General features: G+C 44.6%; 1 protein-coding gene across 2 annotated transcripts in view; it reads left to right on the forward strand.

Annotated features, from left to right (window-relative positions):
- rasal1a (RAS protein activator like 1a (GAP1 like)) overlaps positions 1–21,055 on the forward strand; it is a 286,840-nt gene that overhangs the window by 252,656 nt on the left and 13,129 nt on the right. For both annotated transcript variants that reach the window (XM_078554231.1, XM_078554232.1), the window contains exons 17-18: positions 6,939–7,111; positions 11,653–11,790. In XM_078554231.1, the coding sequence (XP_078410357.1) occupies positions 6,939–7,111; positions 11,653–11,790 (311 nt within the window). The remainder of the gene's footprint in view (positions 1–6,938; positions 7,112–11,652; positions 11,791–21,055) is intronic.

Consider the following 21,055-nt stretch of genomic DNA (forward strand, 5'->3'; position numbering starts at 1 on the left):
TTCACATAAACCCTCTTGCTTGCTTATATGCTCATCCAGTTTTCATAAAAACTCTGACCTTTAAATTGAAATAATGTTTATGGTGAAAGTTCAGTAAAAGTGATAGCTGCCATGGAAGGAACATATCACTTTTCAATATCAGCCAGTTATAATATCTATGGACAGCTATCCTGAATTTGAACATGATAGTGCTCATGGAGAATGTACAGTGACCTGCCTGTTCCACATCAACTAATTCTGGCTCAGGTAGCAGAAGAATTGAGCCTCTCAATGTAGAAAGAAAAACTATGAATGCTGGAGATCTGGAGCGGGGTAGGGGGGAAATGGGGTTGAAGCCCCAAGATCAGTTGTGGTGGAGCAGGCTCAAAGGGCTGTGTGGTCTACACATGCTCCTATTTCTTTTGTTCTTAATTAGAAAAATACTTTAATTAGGAAACAACTGACCAGTCAACATTTGAAAGAGAAGAGATCTGCAGAAGAGGCATACAAAACATGGATTTTAAGGGTGGGATAAAACAGTTCAATAATACCAATTCTGGAGTACAGGATTTGATGGGTTGATTTTGATCTTTGTCTTCCAAATCCCTTTCGGTTCTTGTTGATGACACGAGATGATCTTCCAGCACTTTCAGTCTTTAGTTCACTGGTTGAGCACTTGCCTTTCAATGTCTCTAACAGTGATTTTCCCTTTTCCTCTTGACAGGGGTTTTCAGAGAGAGAACAAGTTATAGAGATATGAGGAGGAAAATCCAGCTAGCTATTATTGTGGATTTACTGGAATCTTCCACATACAGGAGCAAGAGGTTTTAGGTCTTTTTCCTTTCAGGCTAGGAGCTATTCTGCTGCACTGCTCTCACACAAACCCCGGTCACCTGGTCAGGAGCCAATTAAAACGTTGTTGCCAGGCAGTTCCCCATTAGACCGGACTCTTCCTCGGCACCATCCTGTCTTTCATGGCACACTCTGTTCCAGAACAGCAACATTGTAGTTATCCCTCACACTGTTCCAGTGGACATGTCCTTCAAACTGTAACCATTGTAATTTTAATCCACAGTCCAACAGAAATAAAAAGATATGTTCTTTGCAACATTTTAACTCTGTACTATATGTACAGTAGATTGAACAGCAAATCTAAGAATACTTGAGATTATTGATGTTTTCTGGATATTGGTATCTGCATTTTGAGAAAATTAATTAATTAATTAAATTTAGGAATTCTTTTCTTTATCTTTTGCGATGTCTGATGGTACCCATGGAAAATCAGTTCGTTGCTGGACTGCAGGTTGCTAAGGAGATTCAGTATTCCAAACGTTGATGTTCGATTTTGCTACAGTTGTTGCTGTGACTTTAGCTCTCTTCAGTATATCAGGAAGGAGAGTAAAAGGGGATAAAGGGTTTGTGTCATTTCTCCAGGGCCGTGGTTCATGTTGCCCCACCTCTCTCCAATATTTGAGTTGTTGTCTTTGTAGCCTGGGTTACAGGAGAATGATTTAAGTGTACCACTTCCCTGGGTTAACACATAACATGTGGAGTTGGTTTCCATGTAGACAGTTGTCAGTTGCTACCACAATAATCTGCACGTTCAGCAGTAGCTGTGGCTCTGTGACAACTGAAAATGCCTGAACTGTGGGTGCCTCGATGTCAGTAATTATTTCTGTCTCTCTGGCAGTGTTGCAGTGAGGCTGTTCGGATGTGTTTGTGTGCTGATGGCATATTCAGCACCATGTCATGTCCTGAGTGTTCAGCTGGAGTAAAGCTGATGTGATGTGATGTGACCTGCCCTGAGTTTCAAAGCAATGGGGAAGACTGCCTAAAAACCAGCAATGTCACTGGCTGTTGCTCCCAACAAGTTGAGAGCCGGCAACACAAGCCTAGCACAAAAACAACATCAACAACGGAACAAGTTTCTGCCTGACTTCAGCTAGAGGCAGAACAGAGATCGCTCTGGCACACTTTGGAATAGCCAGCCTGATTTTTGAGGGAAGTCTTGCTGTAATTATTTCTACATCTCATGGTGTGAAACCTTAAAAACTTTCAATTAGTTTAACCATAATGAAACACCACACCTCAAGCCATAAATTCCATCTCCAAGTTGGAATGTCTTGAAATACCAATCAACAAAGAGCCTCCAAATCAGCAGCTGAATGCCAAACTCCAGGTGGATCTACTGAAAGTTGTGTATAAGTGATTATCTCTGCTTCAACAAGAGTGCTTTCTAAAACTTTGTAGGCACTGACCTAATTTCTCATAGAATCGTTAGCCTATAGGCAGGGGAGACTTGGTCCAAAGGTGAGAAGCTTCTGGGTCGCTGCCTCTTGTCTGAAAATTGGGATGAAGCAGCTGAAGATGGTTGAGACTAGGACACTACCCTGAGGAACTCCTGCAGTGATGTCCTGGAACAGAGATCATTGACCTCCCAACAACCACAACCACAATTGATGCAGTGTGGGGTAGAGGGCATGTTCCTCATAGTTATAGCAAAAATTGAGCAGCTTAACTAGAATTAACCAGAAGCTTCCACTAGAGACTGAAAAACAGGCCCCAAACTCCATTTTTTTATTGGTGGGCCTCCAGAATGGCCCTCCTGGGCCCTGATTTAAAATTCTCCGGCCTGCTCCCGGCCCATTCGACCCCTGAATGGGGGACAGTTCTTTTTCTGCCCTCACAGAGCCGGTGAGCTGCACCTAGGTGCCTGCAGATTTCCAGGGACGTATTATTGAGACCAAGGCCTCGGAGCAGCCTGGGCCTCGCACTGGCATCTACGGGGCAGGCACGCCAGTTGGCCTGCCGACTTCGGGCCTGTTTTTTGGCGTGAGCAGCGTGTTATCCTATTTCTGCTGAATGGCATTTGAATAATTATTCATAATATAATAGCTTCCAATTTTAGTTTCACGTTTCCATGGTCTATTTGGCATAACATTTAATGTTTGTAATTAATTTTATTATATAAGCTTCATTTGTGTTTGTGGGAGTTGAATAAACGGTAGAGGTGCTTTTTTTAAGGTGTGATTTTCACATGCTTCAGTCAAGGTGCTTTGACACTATCTTCTCTTGTTGCTTTACCTTTGGAAAGGTTATGCTGAGTAAATCCTTGAGGAACTGTAGACACTAAACACACCTGTATTTCTGCAATTTTTGCCTTTGTGATAATGCATTCCATATCTTGACTGCACAAGCAATTTGCTTTGTTGGTTAAGTTTTCTCCACCAACCCTACATGCTGCATGAAACAGTAACTTTTCTTACAGTTTTGCACTTGTGTAACCATGCTCCCTCTGCTGGTAAATGGGCAAAGATGTCTGCATTCTGTTAACATGACTGTTCGAAACAAATATGCATCTTAGAAACATGTGGCAGCTGATCTACCTGGTTGTTCGAGAAGTTGCAGGATGTGACGAGGTGTGCGCGTGTTTGTGTGCGCAAGCAAGCACACTTGCACATTTTGGGGGAGAAATCATTCTTAGATAAATATGAAATATAATTCAGTAACTAAATTTTACTCTTGTTGCACTGTAGAGTAAAGGAAGAACTTGCATTTACATAGCTCCTTTCACGACCTCAGGACATCCCGACTACCCTCAGAATATTGTACTGGTATATCGTTCAGATCAGAGCCTTGTGGCACAGTGGCTAATGTCCCTGCCACTAAGCCAGAAGCTTCAGTTTGAGTCCCACCAATTGGCAAGAAAGATGTGTTCATAATGTGGCCAAACAGGTTGACTATCAACCTGTAAATCTTTCCAACACACGCCAATGGCAGACAGTAATAGTGGGAGAGATTCCTGGTCAGCCATGTGAGGGAAAGAATGTTTGAGCCTCTACCATCACTATCCATAGATCCAGACTACAAAGTGCACATTGCCATAGCAACTCAGACTCCCTGAATGAACTATAACACCACCACCGTCATTCAGATATCGACAGTGACAATCCAACTGTTCTACTACCTTTTAAAAATTAGCAGGTGAAGACTTTATAGCATTCTTTGTTGCACATTTGATATTTTTAATTTTTATCAGGACTGTAAGCATCCAGGAAATGTTAGCAGTGCATTTTGGAATCAAGAGCAAAGTTTATGTAAACACGTGGGGCGGAATCGTCGGCTCTTGTTTGTGGTGAGCAACATAGCGGGTGGAAGCGGAAAATATCGGGAGATTACAAAAAAATCTGTATCACACCCTCGTAAAACCAGACTGCGATCCTCCGCTCCACCCATCAATGGCGGACCGCATTTCCCACCATTGCACAGCGGGAACCTACTTTCAATACTTTAGCATCTCATTATAAGCCCCGCTTGCTGGAATCATCCCCCCCCCCCAATGCTGGATCATCCGGGAATCGCACTGATGTTTGACATCTGTGCATAAGTGACACACACCTGGCGGCTGCACTTCACTCGGGACTTCGAGGTTTGTTTGCCTATCTTGCTTTGGGCAGCGATCATCAGCGCCAGACTTCATAGGCAGCACCACGTCACTTTTAGGGGGGCACACGAGCAGGTCTCTACCTACCAGACTAGCTGTAAGGTGGGGGTGGCTATTCAACAGCTGTGGGGCTAGGGCTTGCTTGGAGAAGTGGCCTCAGGCAAGGGAAGTGGCTGCAGGGTGAGGGCTGTACAAGGGAAGGAGGGTACCCCAGGGTGTGTGTGGCTACACATGTTGATCTGTGCAAGTGGCCTCAAGATGGTAAGGGTTAAGGAGGCAGTCTCCAGAGGAGATGAGGCCAGGTGGTGATGTGATGGTGTGAGAGAGAGAGTGAGTGGTGATGTTCCCTTGAGCTGGCAGTGAGTGAGATGCCAGTGAATGTGTGATGGGCTTGTGAGTGTGTGAGTTTAGAGTGATAAGATGGTTACCCTGGCGGCACGGATGAGATCATTCACCCTCTTTCTGCGCTGGATGGCTAACCTCTTCTGTGCAGCATTGGCACCAACCACCATTGTCACTGCCTCCCAAGCCAGAGTGGTGAGATTGCTGGACCTCCTGCAGCCAGGGTGGTGGTGGTGGGGGGGGGGTGGGGGTGCGGAGGGATGGGTTGTTGTGGGTGGGTGGGTGGGGGGGGGGCGGCGCTGGGGGTGGGGGTGGGGGGTGGTTGTGGGTGGAGGACATCACATCGGGCCTCCAAAAGGCATTCCAGTGACCGGTCACTGAACTCTTCTTGGGCTCCAGGGCTGCATTTTCACTGAAGCAGCCCTGAGGCAAGCATTGAGAACTGTGTGCGCGGCTACAGTTTAGATATGGCATCCGGAGTGAGGAAACGGTGAGGTAACAGCATGGCGGGCGATTCAGAGGCCGCCCGTCAACGAGACGGTGCATTTCCTGTGGCTGCATAATTAATGCGGCGGGAAGCGGGGGTGATGTGGCGCAAAAAACCACCATTGTGGCTGGCGGGTAAAACGTCATTTTTCACATCCACTTGCCCCTTAGTGCAATTCTGGGACGATTCTGCCCGTGGTGCTTATTTTAGGAGTGAAATACATTAAAAGCAGTTTACATTTTTAGAGCTTGAATAAGTCAATTTGATTCTAGATGAGTGAAACTTGGAAGGTATGAATTTTACTTGCTCAAAAACTATTAATCTTTCAGATATTCCAGTTCTGATGGAAGGTCATTGACCTGAAACATTTAATTGTTTTTCTCTCCACAGGTGCAGCCTAACCTGCTGAGTGTTTTCTGTTATTTTTGAGTTTTATTCAGATTTCCAGCGTCCGCTGTATTTTTGCTTTATTTGTGGCTCTGAGGCTCCTAAGCTGCCTTGGCAAAATTTCCCACTTCCTTTTCCATCCACCTAATCCCCCGCCCCTGCAGCAATTTGCACGTTCTCTGTGTCTTGTTAAATGTCTTTAGCATCTTTGATTTCTCTCATTAAGCTTCCTATGTAGTAAAAACAGAAATGCTGGAAACACTCAGCAGGCCTGGCAGCATCTGTGGAGAGAGAAACAGAGTTAACGTTTCGAGTCCATATGACTTCTCCAGAGCTGTTGCTATTGTGTCGTGCTAATATCGCTTCTGCCACTTAACCATCTCCTGCCTTAATCCACTCGAGTACTTTTCAGGTCATTCTGTTTCTTTTCCTGTTTGTTCTTTTTCCACGGCCTCTTCCCTTCGTTTTGACTCTTTTTAAAAATGCTGTTCGTCTGCGATATCCCTCGATTTAATGAAGGGGCTACATCCAAAACCTTAGCTTGTCTGTTTTCTCAACAGATGCTGCCTGACCTGCAGTGTGTTTCCATTATTTTCTATTTTTATTTCAAATTTTCAGCATTGGCTTTTTGTTCAATTCACATGTCACCAAATCACATGTTACAAACGAGGAATTTAATTGTCTTTAAAATGACCTACAATAGGCCCAATCTGCTTCCTTTGTCCTTTTGCAATAATTTGCAACTCGGAAGAGCAACACTTCCCAAAACCTGGGAGTATTAACTTGGAGGCAGAGAGTGACTGACTGCCTTTGGCTTTAGTGGAGTGTGCGGGGAATCAGCATATGTCTGCCAGAGGAACCTGTGAAAAATGGGGGGAATTGAAAGAGACTCACAGAATTGTTCAAGTTAGAACAATGTAGAGTCACTTGAATGAATCTAAATCCCAGTGCTTGTATAATCCCATTAACAGTGTTCAAAGAAAATTAGTATACAAATCCTGAGTGAGCTTTGAACCAGTTCACAGGTTTCTATATTTCCATGTTATGGGAATAACCATTCTTAGAGTAACAATTCCAATTCTTTGGTCTTTGGCGCTTGCAGCAAATATCCGTAATACGATAGATGGTAAATCGCAGCCTGGGAATGCGGTATATAGCAACATTCCCATAACGCCAAGGAGTAGCACATTGGAATTATCACCTCTTGCTTCTTACATGAAGAACTCTTTTCAGTCTCTGAAGGATTGAAAATACATAAAAGGCACCACAGATCATGTCATGTAACTTTTTTTTCCCTAGTTACTGAACTTCAGCAACGAGTCGTGTTTCACCCTTCAGTGACGATTAAAGAAGGCTACTTGCACAAACGGAAAGCAGAGGGTGTCAACCTTGTCACTCGCTTCACCTTCAAAAAGCGCTATTTCTGGCTTAGCAGTGAAACGCTGTCATATGCCAAGACTCCGGATTGGCAGGTAAGTGAGATTCGTTTTAATAATAATATGCATATCTGATTCACTGATTTGGAGATTCATATACCTACAGCTGTCTTCCTTGAAAGGGAAAAGGTAGGGTCCATCCCTATACATCCATGTAAGCTGGGTTTCTTTCGGATTTGAGATTCATGTCTGCCTTTTTTGGTTTTGAAGCGGATTGGTTATATCAATCTTAATTGGTTTGAATTGGACCAAATTCCTATATTTCCCAAATTGAATCAGCTCAATTTAGATGCACAGCTTCTGTACTCTGATCTCAGCCTAATTGCAGTCCGGAAAGCCTCCTGCCCTGGCAGTAGATTTATCAAAAACCCTTTTTGTTTGCCCAAAATCTTGGAGGAGATTACACACCAATCATCTTTATTATTGATATGGTAATTCATGTCTTAAAGTTTAGGATCATTAGACTAAATTAAAAGAAAACTATTCCTTAGGTTGTGGGAAGAACCCGTTGCTGGTTTAAAGTCACTCTCAGCTATACATGAACGATTCAAGACCAAAGTGATAAATAACTCCTTGCGTTACTTTCATGAAGAGTGCCGGAAACAATTCAAAGAATAATGATTTTCCAACATCGCCATTTGACATATAGAGGGAGCCAAACTGTTCATTACTTCATAAATCTGACAAATTGAACTGATTTCTGGCACAGAGGGGGCAGCAGGACCATGCAGCATTGGAGCACTGATGTGGAGCGTCATGGAATGTTGGTCAATAGTTCTCACAAGCAGTGAGTTACCAAGCTGAACTGTGCAATTCAAATTGAGTTAATGCATCATAGTTTATTGCTGTTTAATTATGAGAAAAGACTGCAGTGAAAGAGGGCACACTCAGATTTATAACCGTACTTCCATTGAAAATAATGAAAGGAAGAAACTTGACAATAAAATCCATTTTATTTTTTGACGGAGGCGTAAAAACAACTATTACAACAATTAATAATTTAAGGTTGTTTTATAAGAGAACATTTCCTCTCATTCATAATGGCAGTGAGATTGAATTCTTCCCAAGCACATTATGTATTCACGTCAATAACATAATGCTTTAGTCTTTATAGATATTGATTGGATGCCTTGTTCAAAGGAAAAAGTGAAATGGTCCTCACCCAAAGTACAGTGTTGCTAATTTCGCTAACAGCACAGTAACAACAGCCTCGCGTTCACTAACTGTCCGCCTAGGTTTTTCTTTAAATTAAATTTAAATTAATTTGGGGGAGATGGTGGCACAGTGGTAATGTCACTGGACCAGTCATCCTGAGGCCCAGGCTAACGCTCTGGGGAGACGGGTTCAAATCCCACCATGGCAGCTGGTGCAATTTAAATTCAATTGATAAACCGGGAACTGCAAGCTTGTCTCAGTGATGGTGACCATGAAAACCCATCATGTGACTTCAGACCCACAGCAACGTGGTTGGCTCTTAACTGCCCTCTGAAATGGCCTATCAAGCCACTCAGTTCAAGGACATATAGGTATGGGTAACAAATGCTGGCCTCACCACCAACACCCACATCCCATGAAAGAGAAGAAGATTAATTTCCATTTTACTGAATTGTTCGGCTTTTTCAATGGTTCCATCATGAGTCAAGAAGTTATAATATGTTGCTTAAAATCTAAGAGACGTAGAACAACTGACTTATTTAGTGTCATTATAGATTTGTTTGGATTATTTTTGTTTGCACGCTCCCTCACTGATTTAACCGTGGTGTTAATCCATTTCAAATAAATGGGTTAGTGCCTCCCTTAAGATATCAGACTGGAATACAGTTTGAATATTTGAAGCGTTTGTTGACAGTAATTTCTAAACTACTAAACATGGAACAACATGTTCTGAGTTTATACATACAAATGTTTTTTTTACATAGAGTGATGACAACATGATTGAGAGGCACCATATACATGAATAATAAATTAATATTTATTTAAGGCAAAATAAAATAGCTGACAATTTACATTTCACTGCCTGATGTAAACATTGCTCTTTGAAGGATATTGAGAGTGATTTATTAAAAAGGGGAAGAGGTTGACATTGTGTATATTGGGCTCATAAATCCATGCATTGTGATCCCAACTGTAATGCAAGGAGTCTGCTTACTGATGCCTGCCAATGCTGACACTGCAGGAGTTTGTTGGGTTGGCCAAGGACACCATATTGAAAGAGGGTGCTTGTGCCAGTACTGGTGCTTCTCTAGTACCTATGCCTTAAGGGTGGGAAAATCCTGATCACTACTGAGGAGAGAAGTTGCCCAGACCCCTATATAAGAGACCCGGTACAATTTGTATTAAAAATCACCCTCCTCTAAAGGGGTACAGGTTACATCCCTTACCTACCTCACTACTTACTGAAGCTCACCAGCACCTCCTTGGAGACTAGTATGTCTCATCTCTCTTGGTGTACTGTCCTGAACCAGGGAACCCCTTGCCCCCCCGCCATTAGTCTCCTGAGAGTGGGTGGAGGTTTTGTCCATTGCAAGGCAGACCAAGAACTCCTGGATTAGGAAGGGTTCCTGCCAAATCTAGTAGCTTCAAGTAGACTTCCACTGGAATTATTTAGTGATAGTCTGTCAAAATTCTCGAGGGTATTTTGGGCTATTAAGTAGACTAAATAACAAAAATGAACTAAGGATAAGGCTCACACCTTGTCATTTTGCTTCCCATAACCATGGGTGAAGATTTGTATCAACAGCCCCACAGAGGAAGGATAATACCACTGTCTGTTTATAAATTCATCAGAATATACACTATGTATTCCATCAGTGTACACACCTATTTATTTTATCTTAGGTAGCATTGTTTTACCATTTGGTTTCATTTGTGTTCTTCAGTCATCAGCACTAGATGCCTTTGCACTGATCCAATAGGTTTGAGTCTAGGCCATTTGCGCGTTTTTAATTTCAAGTACAAAGCAGGCAGTTACACCGTCTGCTGGCTTTCCTTCTGTGATGGTTTTTGAGTTCAGAGAGGTGCTGAGGATTACCACCTCGTCATTCAGGTATGACCCTCATTAACCAGAGACGGAATCACATTTCACTGTGCTGATGTACATGGAATGTCCTGCTGTGATGTGGTCAAAGTGAAAGCCTCCATATTGATAGGGCTGGGTTGCAAAGGCCGGGAGGGAACGGAGGAGTTTTAGACTGGAAGCCCAGATTCAGGTTTCCCAGGGTGCAGTGGAGTTTTATCTCCACGACGTGAGACTTTTCTCCAAGACAGGTTCCCAGTCAAGCGTGGCTTTCAGTTGGACAGGGAGGACTCTGGAGCAGGCTGCAGGAGCAGATTGGAGGTCTGCTGCTGCTTCTGGGAATCCCAGGGAGGTCCGATTCCTGCTCCCAGGTATGGAAGTCTGTTCCCAAGCCGGTCGAATCCAACCCTAGGGTCTGAAGGAGGCGGGACTTCTACCTGGTAGCCACGGGTAGAATTCCTGCTTTTCCTGGCCCACAAGCAGTGCTGTAAAGACACTTATTTTCTCCCCAAAGCAGTCCTCGCCTCCCTTTAGCTGCTAGATTTCCTGAGACCTCGGAAATGCGGCTGGGCATTATTAAACCTGCAAAGCAGGTTAAATCAGAGGCTGACAGCTTCAGTAAAATCCTTAAATTGCCAACCCCACTTCCTGACAGCAAGTTGGCTGTCTGGCCCTTGCTGCCTCCATTAAACCCAGAAGGGGGCGGTTTGAGGTCAGGCTTGAGGTCAATGAACCCATTCATTTTTGGGGGTTAAAATTCACTCCGGTGAGCCTGTCGAAGGTGTACTTTTAAAGGGAAGATCCAAAACAAGACATTGTTGCTGAAATGGAGATCATGAGGGGATGGTGCTTGATCCTGGATATTGAACTTTCAGTCGTCTAGTTCAGATCCACTTAAATTAACATTGCATGTGTTCAGAACTATAAATTGAGATTCTGCTGATAGATTAAGAAAAATATGTTTTGATTTTGGCATTCTCATTGCATTGAATTATATCATCCCCAGTGACATGCCAGGAGATTATAGTTTGCTTCAATTAAATCAGTCCCTTTCCATCAATGCACCAGTGCTTACTGCTGCATTCATTTACTAACTTGCTGGTGGATCAAGTTGTTTAATTTACTAATTCCCTATCCTACTTTGTTAATCAGTAACCTTTTATTGTGAGTGATCATACATGTGATTTGTGTCGCTTCCTGTGGATTCAGTGTTCATAAAGTGCTCATTCAGTGTTCAAAAACCAAAACACGTTATAATTTAAAATCTCCTGCTAATTCCCTCATTTTAAAAAATCCCAGTTACCATAGTATATGGGGTGATTTTTCCAAACCAGGTTTTTCAAATTTAGATTTTAAAAAAAATGTTCTGTTTTTCTCTTTGCATTGGACAACTTTTTTCTGTGTTCAATTTTTTTTTTAACCATTTTCCAGCTGAAATTTGAAACTATTCTTAGACTGTGTCAGTCCCCAAGCTGATGTGGGAGCTGTGAGCTGATGAATCAGAATCTTTGGGTTCACTCAAGCATCCAGTAATATTTTTGTACTGTGTACCATGTGTCAGGTGCGGTCGTCTATTCCAGTCCAAGGAATATGTGCGGTTGAGCGAGTGGACGAAAATGCTTTCCAGCAGCTCCATATGATGCAGATCATCACCCAGGACAATGAGGCTCAGCTACACATAATGTACATCCAGTGTAAGGTAAACTATACGCAGTACTTATTTTATAATTCCTTATCATTTCTGAAGAAATGCACGATTTTCAACGTCGTCTTAGGTTTACATTTGATACAATGCTCGTAATTGCTTATGCCGTTTACCTGATCTAAATAGAAGAGAATTACAAACACGCTTTCTCTATCTTCTTTTATGGAGTTCATGTTCCTTTTGCTGAGTCTGTTTCTAGAGTAGTGCAGTTGTTAAGTTCTGGCTAGTATCCATGCTCCCCAGATGACTCACCTGTAACAACGTTTTCTGTTTACATGGGGCTTTTCACATAAAGAAATGCACAGCATTCTTTCTTCCAGTTCAGAGAGCTGCACGCTAAGCAGAAGGAAAATGAAGTTAGAGAATAGATTCATGGCAGGCTTGAAGGGATGAGTCTTTGAAAGTGTTAGAGAGGAGTAGCTATGCAAGGTGATTTTTGGAGAGGATTCCGGAAAGCAATCACAGCAATGGAATGACTATCAAGGCATGATGCTAGGATGTTCCATTTCCAAGGGTTGGATAGTCGGAGAGAGTCACAAGCAGTAACCTGGAGTTCAGAGAGTAGTGGTGGGTATGGGTTATGGTTGCATGCTAGAGAAGACCACTAGGGTGGGGAGGAGCAATACTGTGGAGGAAGGTGAAGTTAAAAACAAGGATCACGAAGTCAACGCACCAGGGTAGAGGGAGCCACTAAGTTTGAAAAGACAATGTATGATGGGTATGCAAGAAAGGACATTTAAAGTTCTGGATGAGTTGGAGTTTCTGAGAGGAGGTGAAGAAGCCAGTGTGTAAAGCATTGAAAGCGTGAAAGCTAAAAATCAGAAGCACTCTGGAGGTGGGAGAATGGGGATGGTGACACAATGAAGTGTGAATCTCAGCTCAGGGTTTAACAGGATAGCTAGGTCACCAGAACTGAACTGAGGGAGAACTTGGAAAGTCTTGGTGGAGTCAGAGCCCTAGGCACGTTGGTACAAGTGAGAGGCAAAAAGATGATTTTGGTTTTGCTGGCATTGAGCCCGGTAAGATTTGGAGTCATCCAATATTTCGGGAAGGATTTTTGTGCCTCGGTAACTGGGTCAGAAATAGGGGCAAATAGGGCCTGAAAATACTAGCAAAGGCCGGTGTGCTGGTTTCCTGCCCCCATTCCTGGAATTGGCCATTTTCTCTGAGCCAGGTTCAGGGTCCAGCAAGGCCGTCTGCCCCATGATGTGGGTGGGCAATTTGGCTCTTTCGGAGCCTTGTTAAGGTTGAGGAATGGAGGCCGACTGAAAATTTTCCAGTCAGCCTCCAGTTTCCTGATGTGACAGTGAGAGGGGCAGTTTACCTGCCTGGGAGCAGGCACCTAGCAACAGGCCAGGGTTGGGGGCACCGCATCAGGCTGGCCTAGAGGTTCTTCCTGACTGCCTGGGTGGAGTTGCAGCCCAAGGCCACGCTGTAGAGGGGCTTCCCTCTTGCCCCCATCCCCACCCCCCCTGCCCCCAAAGTGAAAATTTAGCCCTCCATGTCAGGCAGGAACTCAGAGAGTATAGCAGCGGCCTTGCAGTCATAGTTCGGCTGAGAGAGAGTTAGTGTGAATGTCGCCCTCGTGTTTGAGAATGAGAAGAATTTGGAGGGATAGTGAGGTATAGTCACAGTCACGCAGGATAGTATTTTAATGTTGACTAAGCACAAAAGACACACTTTCACCCATTGATGCTGTATATATCTGACGCTTGGGTTTTCACTTCTTGCCTGGCTGATTTTTCCTGTTTCTCTGTTTCCAGTAATGATTACGTGAAGCCATGGTTACTTGGGGAGGCGGGTGATGGGTCTCTCCGAGGCTTTTCCTCCCTTATTTCTCCCACAGCCTCTGATATGTTTCTAAGTTCCTAGCTGTGAACAGCAGTCCAGCGCTGAGCAGCTGCCTCCAGCTGTCACAGACTGACAGCTTGTCTGAGTGACTGAAGCCTTCGGGGAATGACTCTGTGGGAAGCAGTGAAGTTTGGTATTGTTCTTTCGTGTACATTTGGCCATCGGGAACCATGAGTGATCTGTCAAACTGATGCCAGCCAAGTCACTCTGATTCCCCCCTGCTGAGGATTAAAATGTTTACAGGCAGCTTATCATCACCTGACTGGCTCCTGGAGCAATGTAAACCTGTCCTATATTTAAAAAAATGAAGCAGACATGGAGTTCTCTTCCCACCGGGTGTAATTGCAACCCTAAACTGTCCGGCTAACCGTATTCTGGTGGTTGGAGACCCATTTTTCATGGGCGTTATTAGTTGCTGCCAGATTCATTGGCTTTGCCTACGCTCAGTCTCTGAGAATGCCGAATGACAATGTAAGTGGAAGGGATTGGCATTAAGAGCAGGATCTTCCCCCCCCCTGCATGCTCGCGAAAGAGCTCACAAATCCCCCTGAGGCAAAGTGCTGCCTCAGGGAGATCAGCTCAAATGTGAAAAACAGATGAAAGAAGGGAAAAAAATTTACTGACATGTCCCCTCATGTGACACTGACACATGAGCTGGGACATGTCCATAACTTTTACTTGAAGAGTATGTTAAGAATTTAAAACCCTCATGAAATCTCATCCCGCCCGTGGATGAGGTTTCATGTTTTCTCTGAAGGCCGCGTGGGCTCTTCGCCTGCCCGCCAACCTTAAGATTGGTCGGGCAGGTCCATTAAGTAACTTAGGTACCTCACCAAGTGGCCCCTGACAGGTCGGCGGGCGCGTGACTTGGCTGCGCACCCGCCGAACTGAAAATCTAAATGTAGTGCGGTGACGACGGGACGCCCGCCCGACATCACTGCGCGCCATTTTACGCGTCGGCGAGCGGACCCCGCCCCCACTCGCCGAAGGGAGAATTCTGCCCTTAAGAGTCTGTTATGGTGGAAGATGGCATGAAGCTACTGTTTGAAGTTAATGATGTGATGTAAAAATGCATTAACTAGAGCAGCTGCAGGCTCCAGGACAATGTAGAGATCTTTGTGGCTTAGCAGTTAAGACGTTGACTTCCTGAAAGTACACTATCTGTTACCAGTAATAACTGGCAGTGTGGCAGTCCTGTCTACTGAGTTTCAACAAGACCTTGCATTTATATACTGCAGTGGTTTAAGAAGGCAGCTCACCACCACCTTCTCAAGGACAATTAGGTATCGGCAATAAATGCTGGCCTAGCTCACATTCTGGAAATGAATAAAAAAAATACTCATAACATAAAAATGTTCCAAGTTGCTTGACAAAAGTGTGAGGTAAATATTGGGAAAAATTTCCCCCCCCGTTGTGGGGGGGAAGTGCAGGAGCGGGCGTGGGCAGGCGTGCCTCCGTTTGGCGCCCCCGATTGGGGGTGCGCCGCCATTTTACGTGGGTAGGCCAATTAAGGCCCGCCCAGCGTGACGTCTGCCAGGAGCTCCCTATGCGGGTGGGGGGATTCCCTCAGCCGGGAGTGCGCTGTTCCACGTATGCACGCAAAAGAGCACACTGATCTCCCTGAGGCTAAGTGCTGCCTCAGGGAGATCGGCTCCCAATTAAAAATGGTCAAACAAATGATAGAAAGATTTCCCTGACATGTCCCCTCATGTGACAATGTCACATGAGTTGGGACATGTCCATAACTTTTATTGAAACCTTTATTAAACATTTAAATACCCTCATGAAACCTCACCCCGCCCGTGGATGAGATTTCATGCTTTTTCTGAAGCCCGCCAGGGCTCCTGGCCTGCCCGCCTACTTTAAGGTTGGACGGGCAGGTCCATTAATGATGTTAATTAGTTTTTCAATGGCCTCAATAGGCCGTTGACAGGTCGGCGGGCGCACAGCTGATTCAGCTGCGCCACCGCTTGCCTGAAAATGGAAATGATGCGGGGTGAGGTCGGGAGTTCCACCCAACATCATCCCGCGCCATTTTACGCGTCAGCGAGCCCCTTCCCTCTTCGCTGACTGGAAGATCCTGCCCATTGAGTCAAAGAAGTAGATATCAAGGGTAAGAGCTAAAAGCTTGGTCAAATAAGTGGGTTTTGAGGAGGATCTTGAGGTGAGGTTTAGGGAGAGAATTCCAGAGAGTGGAACTTCGCCTGCTAAAGGTTGTCAGTGGTGAGATAAAGGGGAACTGGATGCACAAAAGGAATCAGTACTTGGCCACAGAAGTGAGTGACCTTGAATAACCTCCATTTCATTGACCTGCCAATCAAGAATTGAGCGTTAATTCTTGATTAAATGATGAAATGGCTGAGTAAGCATCCAGGACCTCCCTCCTCATCTAATTTTTCCCTCTCTCTCGCCAAGTCTAACCTGGTCCTCAGCTATGCTCCCAACAAGCACACTTTTCAGTAGGGGGATTTGAGTGATTATCAGGCTTGGGAAATTTGGCTAATCTTTGTTCTCCCTTGTCATGGTCCAGGGGTATTGAAGCCAGTGCTAGTTCTCCCTTTGCTGCCTCATCTTTGGATAGTTACTCAACACAATGGAAGATTCAATCCAATCTATAGAGTCAAATACCAACTCACACAGTTTATCCACAGAACTACAGGGAGGAGCTGGTGTGTAAATGACCTGGCGAGCTCCTGATGACTAATTAGCGAAAATCTACCAAGTTATAAAAAACTGGCCAACATTCAGCAGTGTTTATCTTGGAATTAATTGCGTAATCACTGCTAAATGCTTAGAATTCATGAACCCTTAAGTGCTCAGTTAGAGAAAGCATAGGGAGAATATTAATTTGAATTGCAAGACAGCTTTTAAACAAAAAATAATAGTTGTATTTATTTTAATTATAATATCGTGCTGCTACAATCACACAATTGGAAATGACAAAGGTTTGGACTGGGAAAAGGCTTTAGATGTAAATTTAAGAAAAGCTAACTGACAGCTGTTTTTAATTTTTGTAATTAATCAAAAAGTATTGGGGTGTGATATTTCATCCTCAGTCGAGCTTCTAACCTCAGCTTAGTACCATCACTGAGACCACCTCCTTCCACCTTTGTATCATCGCTCAACTTGGTCTCCTGTCTTAGCCCATTTGCTGCTGAAACCCTCATCTGTGCCTTTGTAACATTGTTATGATCCTGGACCAGACTCCCAAGTTGTTGGTGAGATCTGATTACGAACCAATAACCTTTTGTTTAAAGTAAACAAAATTTGAGATTCAAGACCCTTGTTAAGAGAATAAAGCCACAAGATTCCATGTGTTTGAACAAACAAAAGTAAACTTTACTGTACAAGATCAGAAAGATGAAACAATTTACATTAGCTATCCTATTATCTAATGTTTAGGGTTAATATGAGGTAGATGTGAATAAACAGGCAAACTGTGGTCGAACACACCACACTGCACAATAAATGGCAGATGAGACCAAGACAGAGTCCATGGATTTCTCAACAACCCACCCAGACGTCAGTAACACTTTGACTCAGTCAATCTCATTGAAGCTCTGTCTCTCACATGAGGGGTTCCAGTCTTCACCTTCGAAGACCTAATCCTTGGAATTCCCTCCAAAAGCACTGCGACTCGAACGGCCTCAATGATGGCCCACCGCACAGGATTTCAATCTCATCTCCTGAGACTCCACTCCCCTGGATTCCTGAGTCTTCACACAAGCACAACGCCAACTCCTTGGCCGCAATGAGCAGAATGCTACTCCTCCAAAGAGAAACCATCACCTCAATAGCCCACAGCACACAGTCACCAACCTTCTGCTGAGGCCATGGATCTTCAGGGCTGACCCTGAGCCCTGTTCAATTCTCAGGGCAGCTCACCACTTGAAGCCTGCCACCCACAGCCCTTTTTCTGCCTGGAGCTTCTTTTTCTGCTCCTCTTTCTCCTTAACTTAACTGGGACCTCTCCCCATTCCCTACCTGGGACACTCACCTGCAATGGTGCGCCACTTCCAGTCACATGACACTGGGTTTTTTGCACCATTTTCCTTTCCTGCACAGGCGTGCTGGGCCCATCCTTGGCCTGAAGAGCTTAAAATGCTGAATTGCGCATGTGCAGCCCACTCCCGGTCAGCGCATGCTGTGAGGGTCTGTCGGGACTTGGAGCTCCCAACCTCTTCTACGGATGAGATGTTAAGTTACCTTTTGTAAAAAACCTCGAGAATCAACAATTCCGACGCACTCCTGGCTGGGCTCCCATTTCCCACCCTCTGTAAACTTGAGGTCATCCTAAGCTCTGGTGCCCATACCTTAACTCACAGTAAGTCTCGTTTCTCTGTCACCCCGTGTACTCGCTGACCTACATTGGCTTCTGATCAAGCAATACCTTGATTTTAAATTTCTCACCCTTGTTTTCAAATCCCTCCATGACCTTGCCCCTCTCTATCTGTATAATCTCCTCCAACTCCACAGCCCACCAATATCTGCACTCCCCCAATTCTGGCCCCTTGTGCATTCCCAATTATAATTGCGGTACCACTGGTGTCTGTGCCTTCAGCTGTCTAGGCCCAAAGCTCTGCAATTCCCCCCACCCCACGCCTCGGCGCCTCTTTACCTCGCTTTCCTCCTTTAAGACAATTATCAAAACCTACCTTTTTGACCAAACTTTTAGTCATCTGACCTAAACTCTCCTCATACGACTCAGTGTTGTACTTTGTTTTGTAACGGCCTTGTGAAGTGCCTTTTGGGGCATTTCATTACGTTAAGTTGTTGTTGTTGTTGATCCTTCATTTTGCATGTTTTCTGTTCAGATTCAAAATTAAGATTCATAATCTGACTCTTTATTAAGTTAACAGGAAATTCCTGCATTAAATTATAACTAAGCAGTTGTAATAATGTTGGGCAAGGAAATGGATTTAGTTTTGTTGACATTGATAACAAATGTTCTTAAGATATTCACAGGACTGTATTCAGGATGACAAGGTTGTGGCATTATGTTGAGTAGATTAAATGTACTAAGTACAGTTGTCAGTAGAGACTTGAGGTAGGGGGGGCCCTACTCCTGCTAGAGCACAGAGAGCTGAGAGGAGATTTAATATAGATATTTGAAATTATGAAGGGTTTTGAGGGTGATTACGGGAAGGTTGTTTTCTGTGGTTGGAGGGTTAGCGACAACAAGGGACTATTGATTTAAAATTGTTGGGAAGAGAATGAGGAGAGATATCCAGTGGAATGACCTGTAGAGATGGTGGCATAGTGCTAATGTCACTGGACTAGTAATTCAAAGACCCAGGTTAATGCTCTGGGGACATGGATTCAAATCCCGCCATGGCAGCTGGTAGAATTTAATTCAATTAATTAATAAATCTGGAATTGAAAGCTAGTCTCAGTAATGGTGACCATGAAACTATCAATTATCGTAAAACCCACCTGGTTCACTAATGTCCACGGGTGGGATGAGGTTTCCTAAAGCAAATAAAAATCACATAAGAATTTTATGCTTGAATTAAAAACATGTTTCATAACATTTATAAGATCTTTAATTTTTTTAAATCCAAAATCAGTTCATCTCCCTGAGGCAGAGAGCTGCCTCAGGGGGATAATGCAGCGCGCACTCATGTGCATGTACGAAGGTCGTGTTTACCCAGCTCACATTTCCCCCCCAGCTCCCTGTAGGCAGCGTTCAGCACTGCTGCTCGCGTTCCACGCTGGGCGGGCCTCGATTGGCCTTCCGGGCCCAATCGCGAGCGGCGGTCGGCTTCCCGACTGCCCCCACCCGCCTCTGCCAAGCCCGCACTCCAAGGGCAAAATTCTGCCCGTGACTCCAGTCCCACAGTAACGTGGTTGACTCTGTACCCAGCTCAGGCAACAAATGCTGGCCTTGCCAACGACGCCCACATCCCATAATGAAAAAGAAAATTGTTGAAGCGTGTGGCATATTTTGCTACAGGGAATAGTTGAGGCAGAGATTGTATCTTCCAAGGGAAAAGTAATCAAATATGGAGTACAGGAAGATGCAGGTCTATGAGATAAGTGCAGAGAAGGGCATTAGTTTTGGGGTACTGAAACAAAGAGCTGTCCCAGACAGAATGGAGCATATGGCCTCCTCCTGTGATGGCAGGTTCTTTTTCTTATGAAGAGTATGGAAATAAATGCTTGTTTCATTGGAAATGTCATAACGTAATTTTGTAGATGTGTGGCTGGGTTAGTAAAATAATTGCCTTGAAGCAGGAATATTTATGCAGCAGTTTATTTTTAATGACCCAATCAAAATAGCATGACCTGTCTCTTTGGGGAAAGGGAATGTTGCTTCATATTCCACTCTTCTGTGGAATGTAATTTCCCGCAATTTCTAATCTTAATGGGTTCTTTTGTTAATTTTTTTTAAACCAGTGTTCCCTAGTTCTTCATTCACAATCCAGATTAAAGAATTAAATTCCTTACAGTATTTTAAAGATCAGAATCAGAACCCCTTTCTCCTTTCTAAAGACTGAAATTTCTGTCTTTGGCAATGTTAGAGAAACAGTGACGAAGGAAAAATTTGCAGGGCTGTGCGGGGGAAGAGCAAAGAAGTGGGAACTCTCTGGAGTGAATGACTGGCCTGGGCAAAATGAGCCAACTGGCCTCCTCTATGCTGCATCATTCCAAGTAAAGAGTGATGAAATACTGCCCACTCAATCAAATGAATGACCTGAATTGCCTGGCTCTTTGTGTAGGTAACTCAAGTCTACAGACAACACTTTGGGGTTAAAATTCAGCTTTGGTAGGGAATAGGAAAACGAGAGCAGAATCTTTTGCTTCAACTCCACCCCCCACACCCCCAACCTGCCCCATGGTGGTTTTGGTGGCTGGGGGCATTTAATTAGGCAGGAGAGTAGTGGGTGGGGACCCACTACCTTCCTGCCTCTACCCCGTTTAAGTCTGTGGCTGGAAGGCCTGTGGATGGCCTTCCCACCCTTGAGGCCCTTATGTGTGCAATTAACACAGTGGGCAGAGGGCTTGCCACATGGGAAGCAGGACAAGCGAACCCTGGCATGTTTGTTCATGGCCTCCTCACCCCCCACCCCCTCCTGCCACACTGCCCCGGCTTGCTGCTGATCACATCCCTCATCCCTCTCCCCGGTGGCCCCCTCCTTCCACCATCTTTCACCTCTGGCCTGGGATCCTGTTATGAGCCTAGGTCTCGGGTGGGTGCCATACCGGCTGCAGCCACTATCCCCCTGGTGGTGCTGCTGTTCAGGAGAGCTGCCGTGGCCTCTGGCTGGCCCCACTGGCCAAGGCCCGCTGCTGGCCTGTGAAGTGACTGACTGGAACAAGCTACATGGGCCTTCCCGAAAATAGGTGATGCGGAGCTCTTGACAGCACTCCAGCCGGCAGCCAAGACCCCTGTCGCCTCGACAAGATT

This window comes from Cetorhinus maximus, chromosome 12 (genome assembly GCF_964194155.1).
Source record: "Cetorhinus maximus chromosome 12, sCetMax3.hap1.1, whole genome shotgun sequence".
Lineage (NCBI taxonomy): Eukaryota > Metazoa > Chordata > Chondrichthyes > Lamniformes > Cetorhinidae > Cetorhinus > Cetorhinus maximus.